The sequence below is a fragment of the Cibotium barometz genome, chromosome 32 (genome assembly GCF_041138505.1).
Source record: "Cibotium barometz isolate CiBa-2024 chromosome 32, ASM4113850v1, whole genome shotgun sequence".
Lineage (NCBI taxonomy): Eukaryota > Viridiplantae > Streptophyta > Polypodiopsida > Cyatheales > Cibotiaceae > Cibotium > Cibotium barometz.
In genome coordinates, this window is record NC_141077.1 from 34,393,998 (window position 1) to 34,412,091 (window position 18,094).

At 42.1% G+C, this 18,094-nt stretch overlaps 1 protein-coding gene across 3 annotated transcripts; it reads left to right on the forward strand.

The window, feature by feature from the left end:
• The first annotated feature begins 254 nt into the window (after positions 1–254).
• Positions 255–6,893, forward strand: LOC147620124 (beta-phenylalanine coenzyme A ligase-like). Of its 3 annotated transcripts, XM_086772314.1 has the most exons (6): positions 269–1,346; positions 1,839–2,028; positions 2,129–2,274; positions 5,344–5,399; positions 5,922–5,989; positions 6,079–6,217. In XM_086772314.1, the coding sequence occupies exons 1-5, from the start codon at positions 309–311 to the stop codon at positions 5,938–5,940; spliced, it is 1,449 nt and encodes a 482-aa protein (XP_086628440.1). In that variant the 5' UTR covers positions 269–308; the 3' UTR covers positions 5,941–5,989; positions 6,079–6,217. The 3 variants fall into 3 exon arrangements, with proteins under 3 accessions (XP_086628439.1, XP_086628440.1, XP_086628441.1); XM_086772313.1 differs by lacking the exon at positions 5,344–5,399 and having other exon boundaries at positions 255–1,346; positions 6,079–6,893; XM_086772315.1 differs by lacking the exons at positions 5,922–5,989; positions 6,079–6,217 and adding an exon at positions 5,476–5,895.
• Positions 6,894–18,094: the final 11,201 nt, after the last annotated feature.

Here is an 18,094-nt window from a genome sequence, read left to right on the forward strand (position 1 = left end):
CTCTCCCCCAGTGCAATGATTAAATTATTAATATTAAAACATCTCTTCTTATCACACAATGGGCAGGCCTTCGTGAATTTTCACCTTGTTTGAATAATTAGATGGAGGTACCCATTTTAAAGCGTAAATTGAAGGGTTGTGTATCTAAAATTTCCCATTTTAAAGGGAAAATTGGAAGTTTTGTATCTAAAAATAAAAAATAAAAAATAAAAATGGAAGATTTAATAAATTTTTCTACTTTATTGTAAGGCCTTTACATAAAGTGCACCAACTTTAGTCGGCCCACTTTGAGCTCGCAGGATGCAGCCATGGCTGCTTCGGTCGATCGGCGGAGTGGATTCTGTGCGGACAACGGCGTCTTCTACAGCAAGCGCGAGTTCCTTAAACTACCTGATGACCCTTTCCTCACCTTGCCCACCTGCATCTTCCATCGCCCTCTCTTCGATCCCTCCGCCATCGCCTACATCGACGCCAGAACAGGCCAAACCCTAAGCTATGGCGAGCTCCGAACACAGGTGCGGGCTGCGGCTGCAGGTCTTTGTAGCTTCGGAGTCAAGCCTGGCGATGTGGTACTCGTTCTTTGCCCTAACTCCATCGCCTTTCCTGTCATCTTGCTTGCCATCATGTCCATGGGGGCCATTGTGACCACCACAAACCCCCTCAATCATCCTTTCGAGATCGCAAAGCAGGCTGCAGATTCAGGTGCCATCTTCATTGCCTCCTTGCCCTCCCTCTTGCACAAGCTCCCAAACCCTAAGCTGCCATTGATCCTGCTTCCCGAGCCAGAAAATAGTATCCAAACCCTAGATCCTGCGGCGCTCAAATTCCCTCGCAGTACAACGCTCTCAGATCTTCTGAGTTCACGTTCTGATGTCTTTCCACCCTACCACGGCCGACAAGAAGACATAGCTGCTTTGCTTTACTCATCCGGCACCACAGGAACCAGCAAGGGGGTTATTATTACACACAGAAACTTCATAGCTCAGGTCTACCTCATTCTTCATGGAGATGATGGATTGCCATGGAGTTCACGCATCTACATGTGTCTGCTACCGATGTTCCATGTGTACGGCATGGGTTTCTTTGCAAGCGGGCTTCTTGCCAAAGGATCCACTGTGGTTTTGCAGCGGAGATTTGACATAACAGAGACCCTTGAGGCTGTTAAAAAATACAGGGTTACACACATGCCCGTTGTCCCTCCGATAGTCCTGTTGTTGGCCAAAATGCCTGTAGTGGACGAGTCCGATCTATCGTCTCTTCTGGAGGTTGGCTCTGGAGCAGCTCCTTTGAGCAAAGAGGCGGTGGATGCCTTCCGTGCTCGATTTCCCAAGGTTAGCCTTCGTCAGGTAACAAGAGTTCACTTTACCCACTATGTGCATGACTGACTCATCAAAGCTTACACCTTGCAAGTCTTACAATGATCAGAAGGTTCATGCTTTGTTTCCAAGTTATTTGCAAATGCCACTTGTTAGATGCATTGGCAATATTAAGGAAAAAGATTGTATTCTGATGATGTTACAGAGGTAGAAGGAGAGGTAGATCGTTTCACATTTTGTTTCCAAGCTATGTAACATTGTTAGAAGCATTGGAAACATTGAGAAAGAACAACAAAGCACTGTTTTTCTTGCATTTTAGGCTCTGCCACGGTGATTCAAAGGAGTAAAGAAAGGGTTTTGACGTGTTTGTTGAAGGGAGGGGGGATGGAAGCACCACAACTAGTATTCAAGCTGCAATTTTCTTATCTTAGCAGTATGGTGGCACTATTTATTACTGTGTCTATGTGCTACTTCCATACGAATGTGGAGACTGACTGGTTTATTTTTTGTTTTGAAATTCAGGGTTATGGTCTGACAGAGTCAACATCAGTTGCAGCATATACAGCAACGGAGGAGGAATCTAAGCACTATGGTTCAGTTGGTTTTATTGCTGGCAACAGTGAGGTGAAAATTGTTAGTATAGACTCTGGAAAACCTTTGCCCCCAAATCAGAAAGGGGAGATATGGATTCGTGGGCCATGCATAATGAAAGGTTTCAACCTGAAAACTTCCTTAGCAAAGAAGTTTTTCTACATCACTAGCTTAATCAACCAAGTTGTTGATGCCTTCTTTGTTGATCGTGGAGAGGGCAGGGTACTTTGGCAGACCTGGGGAAACTGCGGCGACCATTGACGAAGACGGTTGGCTGCACACTGGAGATCTAGGCTATATTGATGGGGAGGGGTACCTATTCATTGTTGATCGCTTGAAAGAGCTCATAAAGTACAAAGGTTTCCAGGTACTATTTCAAGGTTGAAACTTATACAACTGTAGTGGTTGATTGAGGGCCTTAGCAACTTCCGTGTACATATTGATGCTCAACTTCTGTGTACATGTTGATGGTTAAGAGGGCAGGTTGGTAAAAAAACTCATAAACTTCAGATGATTTATGTTTGTCATGCGCATTAGTACCCTCATTTTTGCGTTTGGAACTTAGTATGAGTGATGAACAAGATTTAGTGTGACCCTTAAGCTGGGAGGAAAGTGGGCATTACTGTGGATGTGCACATTACTGGGGTGTGCTACAATATAAGCATTCCACATTGGCTACAAAAGCGGCACAAGCCAAGAAGCACAGATTTCCAAGTTCTTCCTTTGTCAATCAAATCACCGAGGATTGAGGATGTTAGAAGTAGATAATGAGGTTAAAGAATAGACCATCCCTTTTTTCTAAGGACTGACGGTGAGCTGCTCTGTTAGATTGTGACGTTTGACTAGCAGATGTTAAAGGAGATTTATTGCTTCACTTTGTACTTTATTTGCACTGTAGTCACAGAGCAGGCTTAAGCAGTCTAGACTATTGCAGCAATACAAAACTGTGTAGAAAATGTATAGCGACGAGTTTCTGGCGATAAAATTTACACCAAAAGTGTTTCAGTGTCTAGACTTGAGCTTATTTTGCATCTGTGTATAATAAGATTGGGATGCTTTTATGGCGATGAAATTGGGGGTTGTCTTTGGGTCTCGTGCACAAATACTATTCTTTAAGTGCAGCAAACACATTGTTGTGACTGTGAAATGACTTCTGTTGGTATGTCTAAGAGAGACCCAGAGTTTCTTGATTGTGGGCCAAGGTCTTTCGGATGTGGAGGCTGGAGCTGATGAGCTAATGGAGCCTGGGTGAGACCATCCATCTCTCTGATATCTGGTGACTGAAGCTAGTTTAACTCCAAGGCAGGATTTGCTAGAATCTTGTGTGTGGAGGCTATAACATGCATGGGAAGCGAATTTTGATTAAGATGGCTGATTATGGCTCAGCTTCATTTATGACTGTTCGGGCTGATTAAACTCCTTCCACCTTCAGTTAAATTTTCTGCTTCAGTGGGACCTTGTTGGGGCTGAATGCCTCAAAATACTTATGGATAAGTGCTTTTATCGCTTTTGAAATTGGCTGGTTGGCAGGTCACCTTTCATAACTTTTGGCAATGCGTAAGTTGGTAAATGTGCCATAGTCCCTTCATGGTCTGAGAATGTCCATCTTGGTGTCCTTGAATTGCCTTGTCCGTCATGACGGGTCAAGAAAGTGGGGAGAGGGTCATGTGGTGTAGAAGGGGTGTCTCATTGGGTATGTGGTAAAATGAGCATGCAGTGTGCCAGCCTATGTTTGCCATATGTGAGGTGCTGTGATGGGTGTAGGTGTCTTCATAGTTACAAGAGATTGTATAAGGTAGAGGGGCTGATAAAATGGCTACCCCCCCTTCTAAAGCAAGAGTTTAATGCACCATCACCCTAGTAAGGAGACACTTAGGCAGTGGTTACTGGAATGTATGGCAGAGAAATTAACAGACTGCATCTTTCAAAAAACACAACATTATCCACACTCATGTGCCTTGATAAGTGGCATTCTGTTGCCATACAATAGCGAGATATTTTTGCTTCTCATAGAAATGAATTTCTGCAACATACGGTGCATACAGATGTATATTTATATATACATACATAAGTAATGTATTTACAGTATGTGTGTGTATATAACTATATAATATATATGTGCGTGCACGCGCGCGTGTGTATATATATATATGTGTGTGTGTGTGTGTGTGTGTGTGTGTGTGTGTACCGCCATTAAGTGATCAAGATAGACTGAAGGACTGGCAGTTTACTGGTCATCTATGTCAGTACAGTCTGCATATGGTTGCAGCCAGTTATGTCTACAAGTGCTTGCTTCCACAGCCATGGATTCAGGCTCATGCTGATTCTCTTTGGGAAATCCATAAGGATGCTAAATGGTGGAAAGAAAGACTTCAAAAAATATGGGGAAGCAAATTGCCAGTCAAACAATGTCTCTTTTTATGGAGATGTCTTGTAGGTGCCAAGAGGCGCATCTCCATTGATCGATATAGTAGGTGTGGACGAAATGCTGAATCTGTTCCACATCTTCTTTGGCATTGTGTGGAGTCCAGACATTTTTTGCAGACTTTGAATCACAACATTCAAGGACGTTTTCCATCCTTTACGGGAGGAAAAGTCTTTTGGATTTTTGGTGTCTCTCCACCTTGCATGTCTGGATTCGACACTTTTATTCACTAGATCAGATATTAGGCATTATGGATCATTTGGAAGGCTCGGAACACTGCTATGTTCCAACAGCCTTCTTTTGATACATATGGTTTCTTCTGTGCCAATCTTCGTCAGTCCCCCTATAACTGTCGAAACTGGAAGACAATGATGATCGACAATTTGAGGTCTTTTTCTACTGTTTCTAGCATTCTTTGTTGGATGACTTCAACTTGAAGCTCATCCTTTTCATGTACATTTGCACTTGATAATAGAACAGTGGTTTTTTTACAAAAAAAAGTATGTATGTATGTATATGCATATGCGCACACACGCACGCACAGTTATATACACACATACATACATATGTACGTACGTACATGTATGTATATGTATGTGTATTTATATGTGTATACATATATTTACATGTAGATGTATAGGTATGTATATATGCATACATGTGTGTGTATACATCATACATAAATACATACATACATGCACGCATGCGATGTATTGTGTGTATATATGTATATTTATACATGTAGATGTATATGTATGTATATATGCATATGTGTATATACATACATACATACATACATGCATGCATGTGTGTATATCTGTGTGTACGTACATATGTATGTGTGTGTGTGTGTGTGTGAGAGAGAGAGAGAGAGAGAGAGAGAGAGTGGGTGTGAGTGAGTGTGTATAGAACACTGGTTTTTACTAAAAAAAGTGTGTGAGTGTGGGTGTGAGTCTATATATATACACATATATGCATCTTACATGCTCATCCAATGTGACTATATTGTAGGTGGCTTTAAAAAGGACTTCCACTCCCTCTGACCTTGGACTCAGCTTGAATTGTAGGTCTGTAACTGTCTGTTCTTTGATAAGCTGGATGCCAACTCACAGACTCTGAAACTTGTGGCACCTTCTTCCCCAGGCTAAGGTGTTTCGCATGAAAGATAATCTGTCTGTGTGAAGGCCTTGTCACATCTTACCATGGAGCCTCGAGGCAGTTTCAAACTACCAGCTGCAAAAGAGTGGTCTCATAGACCCAGTGCCCTAGTTTGGAAAAAGCGTGCTACTGTGTCTCTTCTGTTGTGCACACCACCCATTTCTCTTCTTTACACGCTACCATTACCTTCTGTTTTTTGTGCGCTTCTTCTGTCTTTCATGATGTCATCCTCGAGATAAGTTCTGCTTTGAGGGCTGCCCTCGTATCAAAGGCGGCAAATCCTCTCTCCTCTAGTTCTGCCCTGGTATTTATGAAGGCGATGGCCTGACCATCAAGAAAGGTCCTGTCGCAACTGTGTGTGTGTGTGTGTGTGAGAGAGAGAGAGAGAGAGAGAGAGAGAGAGAGAGATGCTTCTGGACATTGTTTTGCAGGTTGCCCCTGCAGAATTAGAGGCAGTGCTTTTGTCAAATCCCAAAATTGTGGATGCAGCAGTAATTGGGTTGGTCATTTGACAAGTCCTCTGTTTGGCTGTTTGGTACTTCTAAGAACTTTGTGTATGGTACACTAACTTGTATTTCTTATACACAGATATGCAGATAGGGAAGCAGGCCAGATTCCCATGGCTTTTGTTGTCAAAGATCCTCTTAGTTTACTTACAGAAATGGAGGTGATGGAGTTTGTTGCAGGGCAGGCGAGTAATTCTAAACTCCACCCGAAAGCCTATATTCTGCCCTTTCACTTCAAGCTTTTAACTTCCAAGCTTTTCCTTTTGTTTATTTTTTCTGCTGAAAGAGAGAATGTACAAGAGATGGAGGGAAGAGCGTGCAGATGGGCTTATTGTTAGACTGAGGGCTCTCTGAGTATGTTTTAAGAAGTGCATTCTAATGCTCCATTACAGGTAGCTCCTTACAAAAAGGTCCGTAGGGTGGCTATGGTTGATAGTATCCCCAAGACACCCTCAGGGAAGATACTCCGAAGACAGCTTGCTACTCTTGCAGCTTCTAAATTATGATTGCCAGCAGGCCTCCTTCACATGGAGTTCGGCATTATATTTTAAGCTTTCAAGAAACATTTGAATATCTTCCAAGAGTGTAGTTATATACTATATGGGGCCCCATAGAAAGAGTAATGTTGTATTTATATAAAGCAAGGCCCAACAATTTACCTTGTCAGTCTCCTTGAACCATCTATAAGAAACTAAGTTACATCGGAAGGAAAGTTTGGTAAACCCACAAAGAAGGAATGGTAAATCCTTGCAAAGATGACAGTATAGAGGTTGTAACTTGGTTGATACATAGAAAACAGGGCTTGGGAAACTTTTTTATGCCAAATAGCTAGGAGGCATGTATACAAGTATCTCTTTATCTAGCCTATCCACGTGTAAAATGAATTTCCTCTCTTAATTCTCAATCTCCAAAATTAGCATCTCCTCTCTCTCTCTCAATCTCCAAAATTAGCATCTTCTCTCTCTCTCTCTCTCTCTCTCTCTCTCTCTCTCTCTCCCACTATCTGGCTCACCTCTAGTTATGCTAAATCAGTGGCAAACCCTTTTCATTGCAAATTGAGAATGAATAAATATGACTTGGTTGAGAAGGAAAGAAGGTCATGCAAGATTTTTCTCAATTCAAATTGGTTCTAAGCTAAGCCAAACCTAAGTTTTTCTACTTGGCAAACACATTTGTCTTGCATAGCTATTCAATGGAATGGAGCAAGTGCATATGGTTAAAACCTAAGCTAACACATTGACAATTTACTTGCAATGTTCAAAGGATCACCAACACCACATCCTTGTTGAGAACATGCTAAGTGTCATTCTACTTAGCATGCGAACAATTTTTTTTTTAAAAGGTGGATTTTAGAAATTCATTCAATCAAATGGGTTTTTTAGAAAGGTGGGTGTTAGAAATTCTTTCAATCAAATGGGTTTTTTAGATTGTTGGATTTTAGTCATTTTTAGGTGATTTTTTAAGTGCTTTTGCTGTTTTTGAAGATTGGTCACTAGAAAATCCACAAACAATTCAATAAAAGTAGTATATTATCACCGAAGTTCTCAAAAAATTATAAAAAAATACTAAAAATATGTATTTTTGGTTAAAAATATTACTTTGAGAGTTTTCTATAGCTATATTATAGGTGTAGTTTGTGTACCTCGAATCAAGGCATGGTTGCTCAGTTTCACCACAAGAACTTTAAGGGAGTCTCCTAAAAAAATGTAAATGCTAATAATAATACAAAACTTTAGTTGCTTACTAGGCAAGTTTGTTTACAATGCAAAATGTTGGGAGCATCACACACTCACCTGCAAACAAACAACTATCGATTACAATTCATAATTGAGCTATGATCAAACAAGGAGATTGTCTCTAAGGGATGAGAGAGAGAGAGAGGATCGTACTTACATTCTAACGTCTAGGCGAGGTCAATAATGGCCTATGGGACCAACAAAAGTCGCCTTTCCTAGGGTCCTAGGGGAGTGATTGTTCTTGTCATTTAAGGACTAAAGGCTCATCAAAATCTGAAAAGAAAAAGCAATTAAATAAACTTTTAATAAATAAATAAAACTTGGAGAGTTTTTTAAAAAACAAGTTTTGGTTGCCTTAAGTCGATTCTATTCAAACCTAGGAAATTGAGAGAGATTTGGTAACTAGATGGGTAAGTATTTACAACTTTGAAACTCTCTTGGAGCCATGGAGCTTAGCTTGAATATTACAAGGCTTTTGGCTCAAAAAATGGGTTTTTGTGGGGTGCTTGGCATTGGCAGTTAACAATGCCCCCTTCCTCGTCCAAGTTCATCCTCGGAGCTGGGTGTCAATCCTAGTGTTGGTGCCTTGAACGGTCATGGAGAAAATTCTCGTTTGAAGCTGTTGGTACCTTAGCAGATCTCTTGGTGGAGTCTGCATGATGCAGAATGATTTGCTTCTTGACCATCATAATCGTTTGGGTAGTCCATCGAGCTTTGCGAGCTTGAGGATTTGGGCCAAAAACCCAAATAATAATGCAGAAGACCCATGGCAGAAACATTGAATGTATTCTAAAGGTTAGGGAGATGAAAGTTGCAATGTGTCCCTCGTGAGGGCCTATCACGAGCAGATCGTCCACACAAAGGTTGAGGATAAGGAGATGATTCCCTTGTTTGTGGACATAAAGAGTGCTTTTAGTGGGCTATTTTGAAACACGCAAGAGAGCAAGTATGCATGTATCTTCTGATACCAAGCACGAGGAGCCTGTTTAAGACCATATATTGCTTTGTGCAATTGGCATATTGATGCTCCGCACCCTACTGAACAAAGCCAGGAGGTTGTATGTCATAAACCTCTTCATGAAAATCACGATTCAAAAATGCAGTTTTGACATCCAACTGATGCACATAAACCAGAGTCTGAATGGCCTTCATACGTGATGTAGGTGCAAAAGTCTCATCATAGTCAATGCCTTCCCTCTGGGCATAGCCCTTGGTGACTAATTGAGCCTTATACCGATCTCAATGAAGCCGTTAGGCTTTCGTTTCAGCTTAAACACCCACTTGGTGCCTAAAGCATGCTTGCTTTGGTAAGCAGATCACATAACTCCCATGTATCATTTCTGGCAATGGAATCCAACTCCGAATGCATGGCTAAAACCCAATTGTCATCCTCCAAGGCATCAAAGTGAGAAAGCGGTTCCTCATTTAGTGCGATAGTGACAAAGGTTGAATGACAAAATGAGATGCATGTCTAGAGGCAACTCACGTCCGTCCTTGCAAAGGTTTAGGTAGCTTCTTGTCATGCATGGTAGCCCGGAGCCAGCGAGGAATCCTCTAAGAATTGTGAATAGTTGCATCCTCTTCAATTAATGCATCACCCAAGGCGTCCGAATTAAAGGGTTGCTAATTCGAAGCAATAGGGATATTGTTGAACTGTTGAATCTGTGGATGGGCTACAACAGACTCAGCAAGAGGCTGAGTCGGGGCTCAGAGGAGTCAACAACATTACCAAACAAAGGCAGCAATATATCAAATAAATCCGAAGCATCAATGGATGGTTATAGCCCTGACAGGAAAGCATGGGTTGAGATGCATATTCATCAAAGATGACATCTCTGGATATAATCAGCTTCCGACTGGATGGAACATACAGTCGATATTCTTTTCTCTCACTGCTATACCCCACAAAGATGCATTTCAAAGCCTTTGCTTCAAGCTTATGTATGTGTGTGCTGGTACATTGTAATGCTCCTTGCATTATAATCTTGAGGACTTGTAAGACTAGTACTTTGATTCTCGACCCAACCATATCCCAAATAGACCCTACATTCATGCTTATATAGGCCTAAGTGGTGCATGACCTTCCAACTTTAGCCCCTTGAACTTTCATTAGCTAGACATTACCTTCTCCTTATCCAATGTCTCTTCAACTACCCCTAGAAGGGGGCACCTACTTCTGTGTCCCTTGGGCTTCCATTGTGCACCATCTACTTCCCTTTCTACTTTAACTTTAATGCCTATTAACCACTACGTAGGTATTTCCTATTTGAAATTCCTTGAACCTTATTTATCTGCAACCTTTTACATATAAATAATCTTTCCTAGTCTTACCTTAGTGTTTCCTATCAGTCTCATAACATTTTCTCCCCCTTGAAAGAAAAGTTTTTATCCTCGAAAACAAACTCAGGAAATCTTTTCTTTAGTGCAGCCACTCTTTCCCAAGTTGATCCTTCTTCTAGTCTATCTTTCCACTTTACTAAGCATTCTTTAAACACAGAATGTCTAGTTTTCGTTTCTCAATATTCAAGAATCTTTTCAGGCTCATTTGGAAGAATAGGTGGTTCTATAAAACCAACTATTGCTTCTTTTCCAATGATGTTATCGTTGTTTCCCATCTTGTGTTCCAATCTGCTAACATGAAACACAAGATGTACTCTGGATCCTTGAGGTAAAGCTACCTTGTAAGGTACACTTCTAATTTTTCTAAGTATTGTAGAAGGACCACAATACCTTGGACTTAACTTTGGAATTTTTTTACTTTTTAAAGTTTTTGACTTTTTAGAAACCTTTACATGAACTAAATCACCTTCCTCAAAATCAATTAGTCTTCTTTTACCTTTCTCATAACTAATAGAATGATCCTGTACTCTTTTAACGTTGCTTCTTGTAACATTTAACATGTCTTGTATGTCTTTGAGAAAGTCTTTTACACTCTACAATTTTTCCTTTTGTAACCCAACTTCTATGGGTGCTCTAGTTGAAATCCATACATTAGCATGAATGGACAAAAACCAATAGCAGAATGTTTAGTACTATTATAAGCAAATTCTAATAATGGAGGATACTCATATGATGTTATTGCATTTGGATGTTATTATATGTGCATGTGATTGCATGGTACTCCATGCCCTTTGCACGTGACTTCATAGCATTTAAAGCCTTTGTATGTGACGGCATATCTTTGCATGTGAGTACAATTAACAAGGTGATGAGTACAATTAAACAAGGTGAATAATTTTAAGATTTATACATACAAGCTATCTACTATGCCTTGCGTAAGAAGCAATGAAGAATGTAAATTTATTAAGGTCAATAATTTTTCAATTATGATTAAGATCATGGCCTAATTATTTGAGAGAGAGAGAGAGAGAGAGAGATAAGAACATGACGTTGCTATTCAAAACATACAATAAACCTAAAATCTGTAAGAACAACAAACCCCCAATTAATACAAAGGAAATGGCGATCTATAGTTGAAACCACTTTATTCCAAAAAGGCTGGTGGGTTTGTGTTGCAAAAGGGACAACATCAGGAAGCAAATGATGTGGGACAACGATCAACAAGATACAGAAGTGGCATATCAGATATGGCAACCAAGCGAATAGATTCGACAGTCTCAAGTAAAGCTACGGTCTTTAAGCATTTGGTCATTAAAGTTGGGCAGATGGAAGTTTTTGTAATTGAGACTGAAGAATCACTAGTACGCAATGAAAAACACCGGGCGACTATGGGAAAGAATCTATCATGCATGTGTCCCAATTTTCAAATCAGGGTAGGTGCTGGACGACCATATTGTGCATGCAAGCACCTTTACTTTTTATATTTGCGTATCTTTGGGTTAGATGTGAACCATAATATGTTTATATATCAACCCACTATAAAAAAGGAGGACCTAATGAGAATGTTCAACAGTAGGAGAACAATGTGAAAAGGACCTAATATTGTTGATGAGATTGTACTATAGTTTTGAAAAGATACTTCATGTTGCAATAATAAAATGTCTCACTATTTACTTTTTGGTTTTTTAAATGTTTTAGTAGGATAATTAATATGGTTATATGCCAATGCCTTGAATATGTGCATTCCATTCATCTACTTTTTCAAAAAAAAAAAGTAGATAGACATGCATCTACTTTTCTAAATTTAGGGAAAATCCATGCATGTACTTTTCTAAATTTAGAAAAAAGCCAAGCATCTACTTTTCTAAATTTAGTGGGTAACCATGCAAAGTAGCTTTTTTCTTTGTGTATCTATAAATTTGACCCCTGCCTCTTACTCTAATCCTCGCTTCCAAATCTTGTTGCCTCTTACTCTCTAATCCTCGCTTCCAAATCTTGTTGCCTTCCTCTCCCTCTTGTTGCCTCCCTCGCCCTCTCATTGTATTGCTCTCCCTCTCTGTTGTTCTCTTCCTTACAACTCTCATGACCATCAACTACCTTTGTTCATCTCTAATGGCTTCAAGTCTAATGGCCTTAGCTATTCTCTCTGAAGGAAACCCTGGAAAGGGTTTGTAAAGATTTATGCAATAAAACGGGCGAAGATTCCCGAATCTCATCCACACTCAGGTTTATACCTTGTCCCTCTGGCCAAACAACCGGGGGTCTAACAGGTTGACAGATGGTGTTACATACTCTCCAAGTATGATCCATGCTGCTGTTACAAAACCACATGAACTGACGCCTTTGCCCCCCCAGACCATTCTCTCATACCATAGAAAGAAGGAGCTGGAACACCTTGCCCATAGTTCTTGATGCTCTTTTTGCACTTGCCATCTTGGCCACCTAACCATCCTTGGCAAGTTACCTTACTGTGTAGAGATGTTCGACGCATAGCCCACATTGAATCATGTATGTCACTCTCCACAATTTCCTGCAACTCTGCTTCACTTGTCTCTCCCTCTGCATTTTTTTGACCACCTGTAGTTAAAGGAATAGGGGGTGGAAAGCTTAATCTCCTACCTTGTTTCTTGCGTGGCTGGTTTTTTGTGACATACTCTGGACAATGTGATGAGTAATCTTCCTCAGATTTATAATTGTGGGCTTTCGACGCCGGCTAAGAGTAATGTTATTACCAAAAAAATTTGGTTGCACGTGCATTGGTGTGCCACTCACAGCTTTCCTCACCAATCTGCTAGTGCTTGTGACAGACTTGGAGCTTTAGATGTTTTGGCCTTCTCCATAAACTTTGTTATTGTAGGGCATGCTCCGTGATATTTTCCTTGCATGAATGCATGAATCTTTATGGATTTCAAGAGAGCATTAGCAAGGTGGTCTGAAACAGATGCATCATATAAAGAGATGCTTTCCCTGAAACCCTATCATTGTTAGATCTCCGTAGCGCCGCTACGGCGGGTGCTACTATAGGAGGGGACGGCCTCTGGCTCACCACCCAACCGCAGAGAAAGAATGAGGATTGCCCCTCATCCCCCAGGCTATAGCCTGCCTTCCACACACTAGCCTGGCTGCCCATGACTCCGCATGGGCGTCCTCTCCCACTGAACCCCGGATGGCCACGTCCTCGGCACTCCGATCGAGGCGTTGATGCTAAAGCCCCGTCTGGCCATCCGCCGGTCTGCCACGTCGGTCATAGGCGTTACAGCCTACGTGACATTACTCCCCCCTTAAGAAGAGTTTTCGTCCTTGAAAACAAACTGGGGAAACCTCTTGGAAATTGCATTACGGCGTTCCCAAGTAGCTGCCTCCTCATCCCTGTCTGTCCATTTAACAAGTACCTCCTGGTACACTTTATGTCGGGTTTGTTTGTCACGATACCCTAGAATCTTTTCAAGTTTACGTGGTATCTTTGGTGGCTCTATCAAGTCCACCAAAATCTCTGGAGAAACTGCGTTCTCTAACCCGTGAATTGATTTCTTCAGTTTACTGACATGGAAGACAGGATGGACTTGAGAACTCTCCGGTAACTCAAGTTTATATGCTACGTCCCCAATCTTCTTAAGGATTTTAAAAGGACCACAATATCTTGGAGAAAGTTTATCACACTTTCCCATTTTCATGGTTTCTGACCTCGCAAGAACCTTGAGGAATACAAAGTCACCTTCTGCAAAGGTCACCTTTCTACGTCCTTTATCCGCATATGTTTTAGCACGCGTGATCCTCCCTGAGCACTACGAATGCTCTCACGTGCGGCTCTGAGCATATCATTCATATCTTCAAGGAAATCCTTGACAGATTGAATCTTCTCCTTTTCTAGGCCTACAGCCATCTAAGAACTCGGCTAGAATCCATACATTAACATGAATGGTGTAAATCCAGCCGTCGGTGAGTGTTTGGAGTTGTTATAGGCAAACTCCAATAAGGGCAAGTACTCTTCCCAATTAGATTGCTTCTTACTAACATAAGGACGCAACGTATCCTCTAGAATTTGGTTAACTTTTTCAGTTTGACCATCAGACTCCGATGATCTGCCGTACTCATACTCAGAGTAATATCCAACTTTTTGAAGACTTCCCTCCAAAAATGACTGTTGAACTTTCTATCTCTATCCGACACTATAGCTGCTGCGGGAGGCCATATAGCTTGTAGAGATGTTCAATAAAGTGTTTTGCCAACTCTAGCGTTTTAATAGTTTTCTTCGTGGCGATAAACTTTGTCGTTTTAGTTAACCAGTCCACTACCACCCACATCGTGTCATTCCCTCGACTCATCTTGGGTAAATCGGTAATGAAATCCATGGAAATGCTTTCCCATTTCCCTTGAGGAATCTCGAGCGGATGGAGTAGTCCTCCAACCTTAAGACGTTCGTGTTTATTGACCTAGCACTTATTGCATTTCAACACATAAGTTTGGACGTCCTTAAACAAACAAACTAGGCCAATAAAACTGTCTTTTTACTAGTGCATAGGTCTTCTGAATCTCGGGATGACCCGCACTTGGACTATCATGACTTTCTTTAAGAATTTGGGCCCGAAAGTCACCAATAGTTTATCACCCCCCCTTTGAAGCCGTGGCAGTCAAAGGTGATGAAGGGCCTACGTCAGACCTCTCCGGCTCCAAACTATACCCAGAAGAGACATTGCTAGTCTCTCCGGACTAACTCTCGCTTCCCTTCCCCCATTGCACCTTCGGCCAGTCTCTCCGGACTAGCAATCCGTGCCAACGAGGGAGGTCGTCGCGTCTATGAAGAAGTGCATACGTGCATAGCGTGCCAGACCTCTATAAAAGATGGATCGTGCTCACATAGACCATGTAGTGACTCCAAGAAATCATTCTTGAAGACTGTGAAACTAAGTTCATTAATCTGTGGCATGCGACTAAGTGCAACTGCCACCATGTTATACTTACCTTTCTGGTAATGTATCTGAAGGTCAAACTCCTGTAGAATCTCCGCCCACTGAGCTTTTCTACCCTTCAGTTCACTTTGACTTGAAAGCCATTTCAGAATTTCATGGTCCGTCCGGACCTCAAAAGGAGCACCATATAAATAGTGTCTCCACTTTTTCAGTGCATGAACTATCGCTAGTAACTCTCGCTCGTAAGCCGAGTAGTTACGCTGTGCACGATCTAACTTTTTACTCTCAAATGTAATTGGGCATCCCCTTTGCATAAGTACGGCCCCAATGGCCTCATTACTAGCGTCTGTTTCTAAGACAAACGGCTCATTTGGATCGACAATAGTCAAAACAGGTGCAGCTACGGTCACCTTGAGCTTATCAAAGCTCTTCTGTTGGGCTTCCCCCCAACTAATGTTTTTAGTTTTTGACCGTAACTGGTCAGTCAAACAGGACTGCGATCTTCGCGTAGTCCTTCACATACTGTCGATAGAACCCCGACATGCCAAGAAAAATCTGTAGTTCCTCGAGATTCTTCGGCGCTGGCCATTTAAGAATAGCCTCTACTTTTTCTGGTGCCATCTACAGCGGATATAATATGGCCAAGGTAGTGAATTTCTGTTTCAAAAAATTCACATTTGCTCTTCTTCGCAAATAGTTTGTGCTCTCGCAACAACTCGAACACTAGACGCAAATGCTCTATGTGTTCTTTCTGTGTCTTACTGTACACAAGAATATCATCTAGGAAAACTACTACGAATTTTTCCAGATATGGATGTGAAATGCTGTCTCAGCATCATAAACGTCGCTGGAGCATGGGTTAGCCCAAATGGCATAACCAAAAATTCAAAATGCGCGAAACGGGTCCTAAATGTTGTCTTCGCAACATCTTCTGCTTTAATTTATGCCAAACAGGGTTTTCAAATAGTGGGTCTCGTCCAAGGCTATTTTGATTTCCTTGTTTGTCTACGCAAACATCATCTACAGTTTCATCTACGGAGACAGAATTTAAAAGAGGGTAACAAGCATATCTCTCTACTATGTGGCCTCTGCGGACCACTGTGCACAGCACCATGGAGGAAATAAGTGGTGTGGCGGGGACTGTACGGTCGCCCTCCTGCAGGGTAATGACTCTACCTCCATGCTCAAAACGTAGCGTATTATGTAGGTAACTCCAAAAGGTAGACTAGGGCCCAAGCCATACAACCACTCCCTGCTGCCTAGATATACGTCTACTCTGGCTAAGTGCATGACCTAAAAGTCAAGCGGAGCCTCGTAGTCGTGCATAGATAATGGGACCCACAATACTATGATATTCCATACCGTTTTGTCATACCCGTTGGCTAGGCCAACAGTATACTCATGATCGCTTTGGGTCTCAGTCTACCCCAACTTCTTGACTAACGAGTAGTTCAAGAAGTTGTGGCTAGCTCCATCATCGATAAAAACTATGACTCTACGGCCACCTATGGTGTCATACATGCGCACCATGTCATGCAGACCTACAGTAGGCTGCCACATCGCTGGTGTCACCGAACAAGTGTGACGCTCATCACAATGACACACTGTCACCTCTCTGAACTCTGCGGAACTGAGAGGGAGTCTGTGCACTGTATGCAATTGCCTAGAGGATTTACCATCTCTTTTGGGCTCGTTGTTGCCGCTCGTGCTAGCTTTAAGCTTTGGACACTCAGCCTTCGTGTGTCCTACATCGTTGCAATTAAAGCAGCGATTTTTCTTTTGCGCTTTAATATACTCCTCTTTTTTTGGACTTCACTGTCTCTTTTCTTCCTGGATGGTTGCAGTTTTTTAGACCAATGACCATTCTGTCCTCCTTGGTCCATCCTATCCCCCTGCTTATCATTGCGGAACCCTTTTCTTTTAAGGCCTGACCTCCTCTTCTCACTACCCTTGGCCTTGCTCGAACCACCACACGCACTACGACGCTTGATGTCATCAAATATCTACGCATACTGAATTGCCTCTGCTAAGTCCTTAGGCTGTAAGGGCTCTACGTACTCAAGGTAATCATCTTTGAGGCCTCTTTTAAAGCCTTGCAATGTCTAGAATGCATCGATCCCTTAGTCTGAGATGTACTGAGTCAGGGATTTGTTCTTCATCGAGTACTTGTCCCATAACTCCCAGCTTCTCTCCGCCTCATTAACAGGCAAAAACTCTTTTCGAAACATCATTTTTCAAACTCCGTCCAAGTGGCAAGACGAGTTGTCAAACTCATCCACCACTTGTACGCTTTGCCGGGGTTAATGAGAGGCTAGCCTCTACGGGCTACACCTAGCTAGGCTGCTGTCGTCGCAGCGCATGCAAGTCTGACCACTTCGCTAGAAACATGTTCACTGAGTCCTTGTTTCTCTCCTTCTCCTCGCCACCAAAACTAGGCGGCTTCAAGTCTTTCAATAACGACGAAGCTGTCTCTACAGATGGCCCTGCAGGCACATCGGCCTGTACTCCTGTAACCACTGGTGAGGCTATGCTCACCCGTGTCGCAGGAGCTCGTCTATCACGAGGAGTCGCAGTACTAGCCGAGGTGGCTGTTAGTGCGTCTAACCGTGTTGGAGATGCTCTGTGTAGCATCGTGACTAAGTTAGCCCGGACTTTACCCATATTGTTCAGTTTTGCATTAAGATATTTAAAAAGTCCACTAGTAGAGAGCTCCGTCTATGTCAGGACGTCGACAGGGTCCAATAGGTCATAATCATCGGCGTCATATTCCAATAGGCAGCACCTCTATACTCGGCCTCTGTACTCGATACAGCAACCGTAGGCTTCTTCTTGCTGCTCCAAGTCACTGCAACACTCCCCAAAGAAAACATCAAGCCACTAGTAGATCTTCTATCTGAGATACTACCAGCCCAATCAGCATCTGTGTACCCATGTACACATATCTCTGTCCCAGTTTCATAAAATAGTCCACAATGCAAAGTAGACCTCACATACCTCAGTATGCGTCTCAATGCATCCAAATGCGGCTTTCGAGGAACCTGCATAAACTGACTCACCAACCCACAACAGCATAGCTCAAATCTGGTCTGGTGATCGTCATGTAGATCAAGCT

Coding starts and splice junctions, on each gene's coding strand:
- LOC147620124 (XM_086772313.1), top strand. CDS start 309: ATGGCTGCTTCGGTCGATCGGCGGAGTGGATTCTGTGCGGACAACGGC. Junction 1,347..1,838: donor CCAAGGTTAGCCTTCGTCAG/GTAACAAGAGTT, acceptor TTTGAAATTCAG/GGTTATGGTCTGACAGAGTC. Junction 5,990..6,078: donor GTGGATGCAGCAGTAATTGG/GTTGGTCATTTG, acceptor TCTTATACACAG/ATATGCAGATAGGGAAGCAG.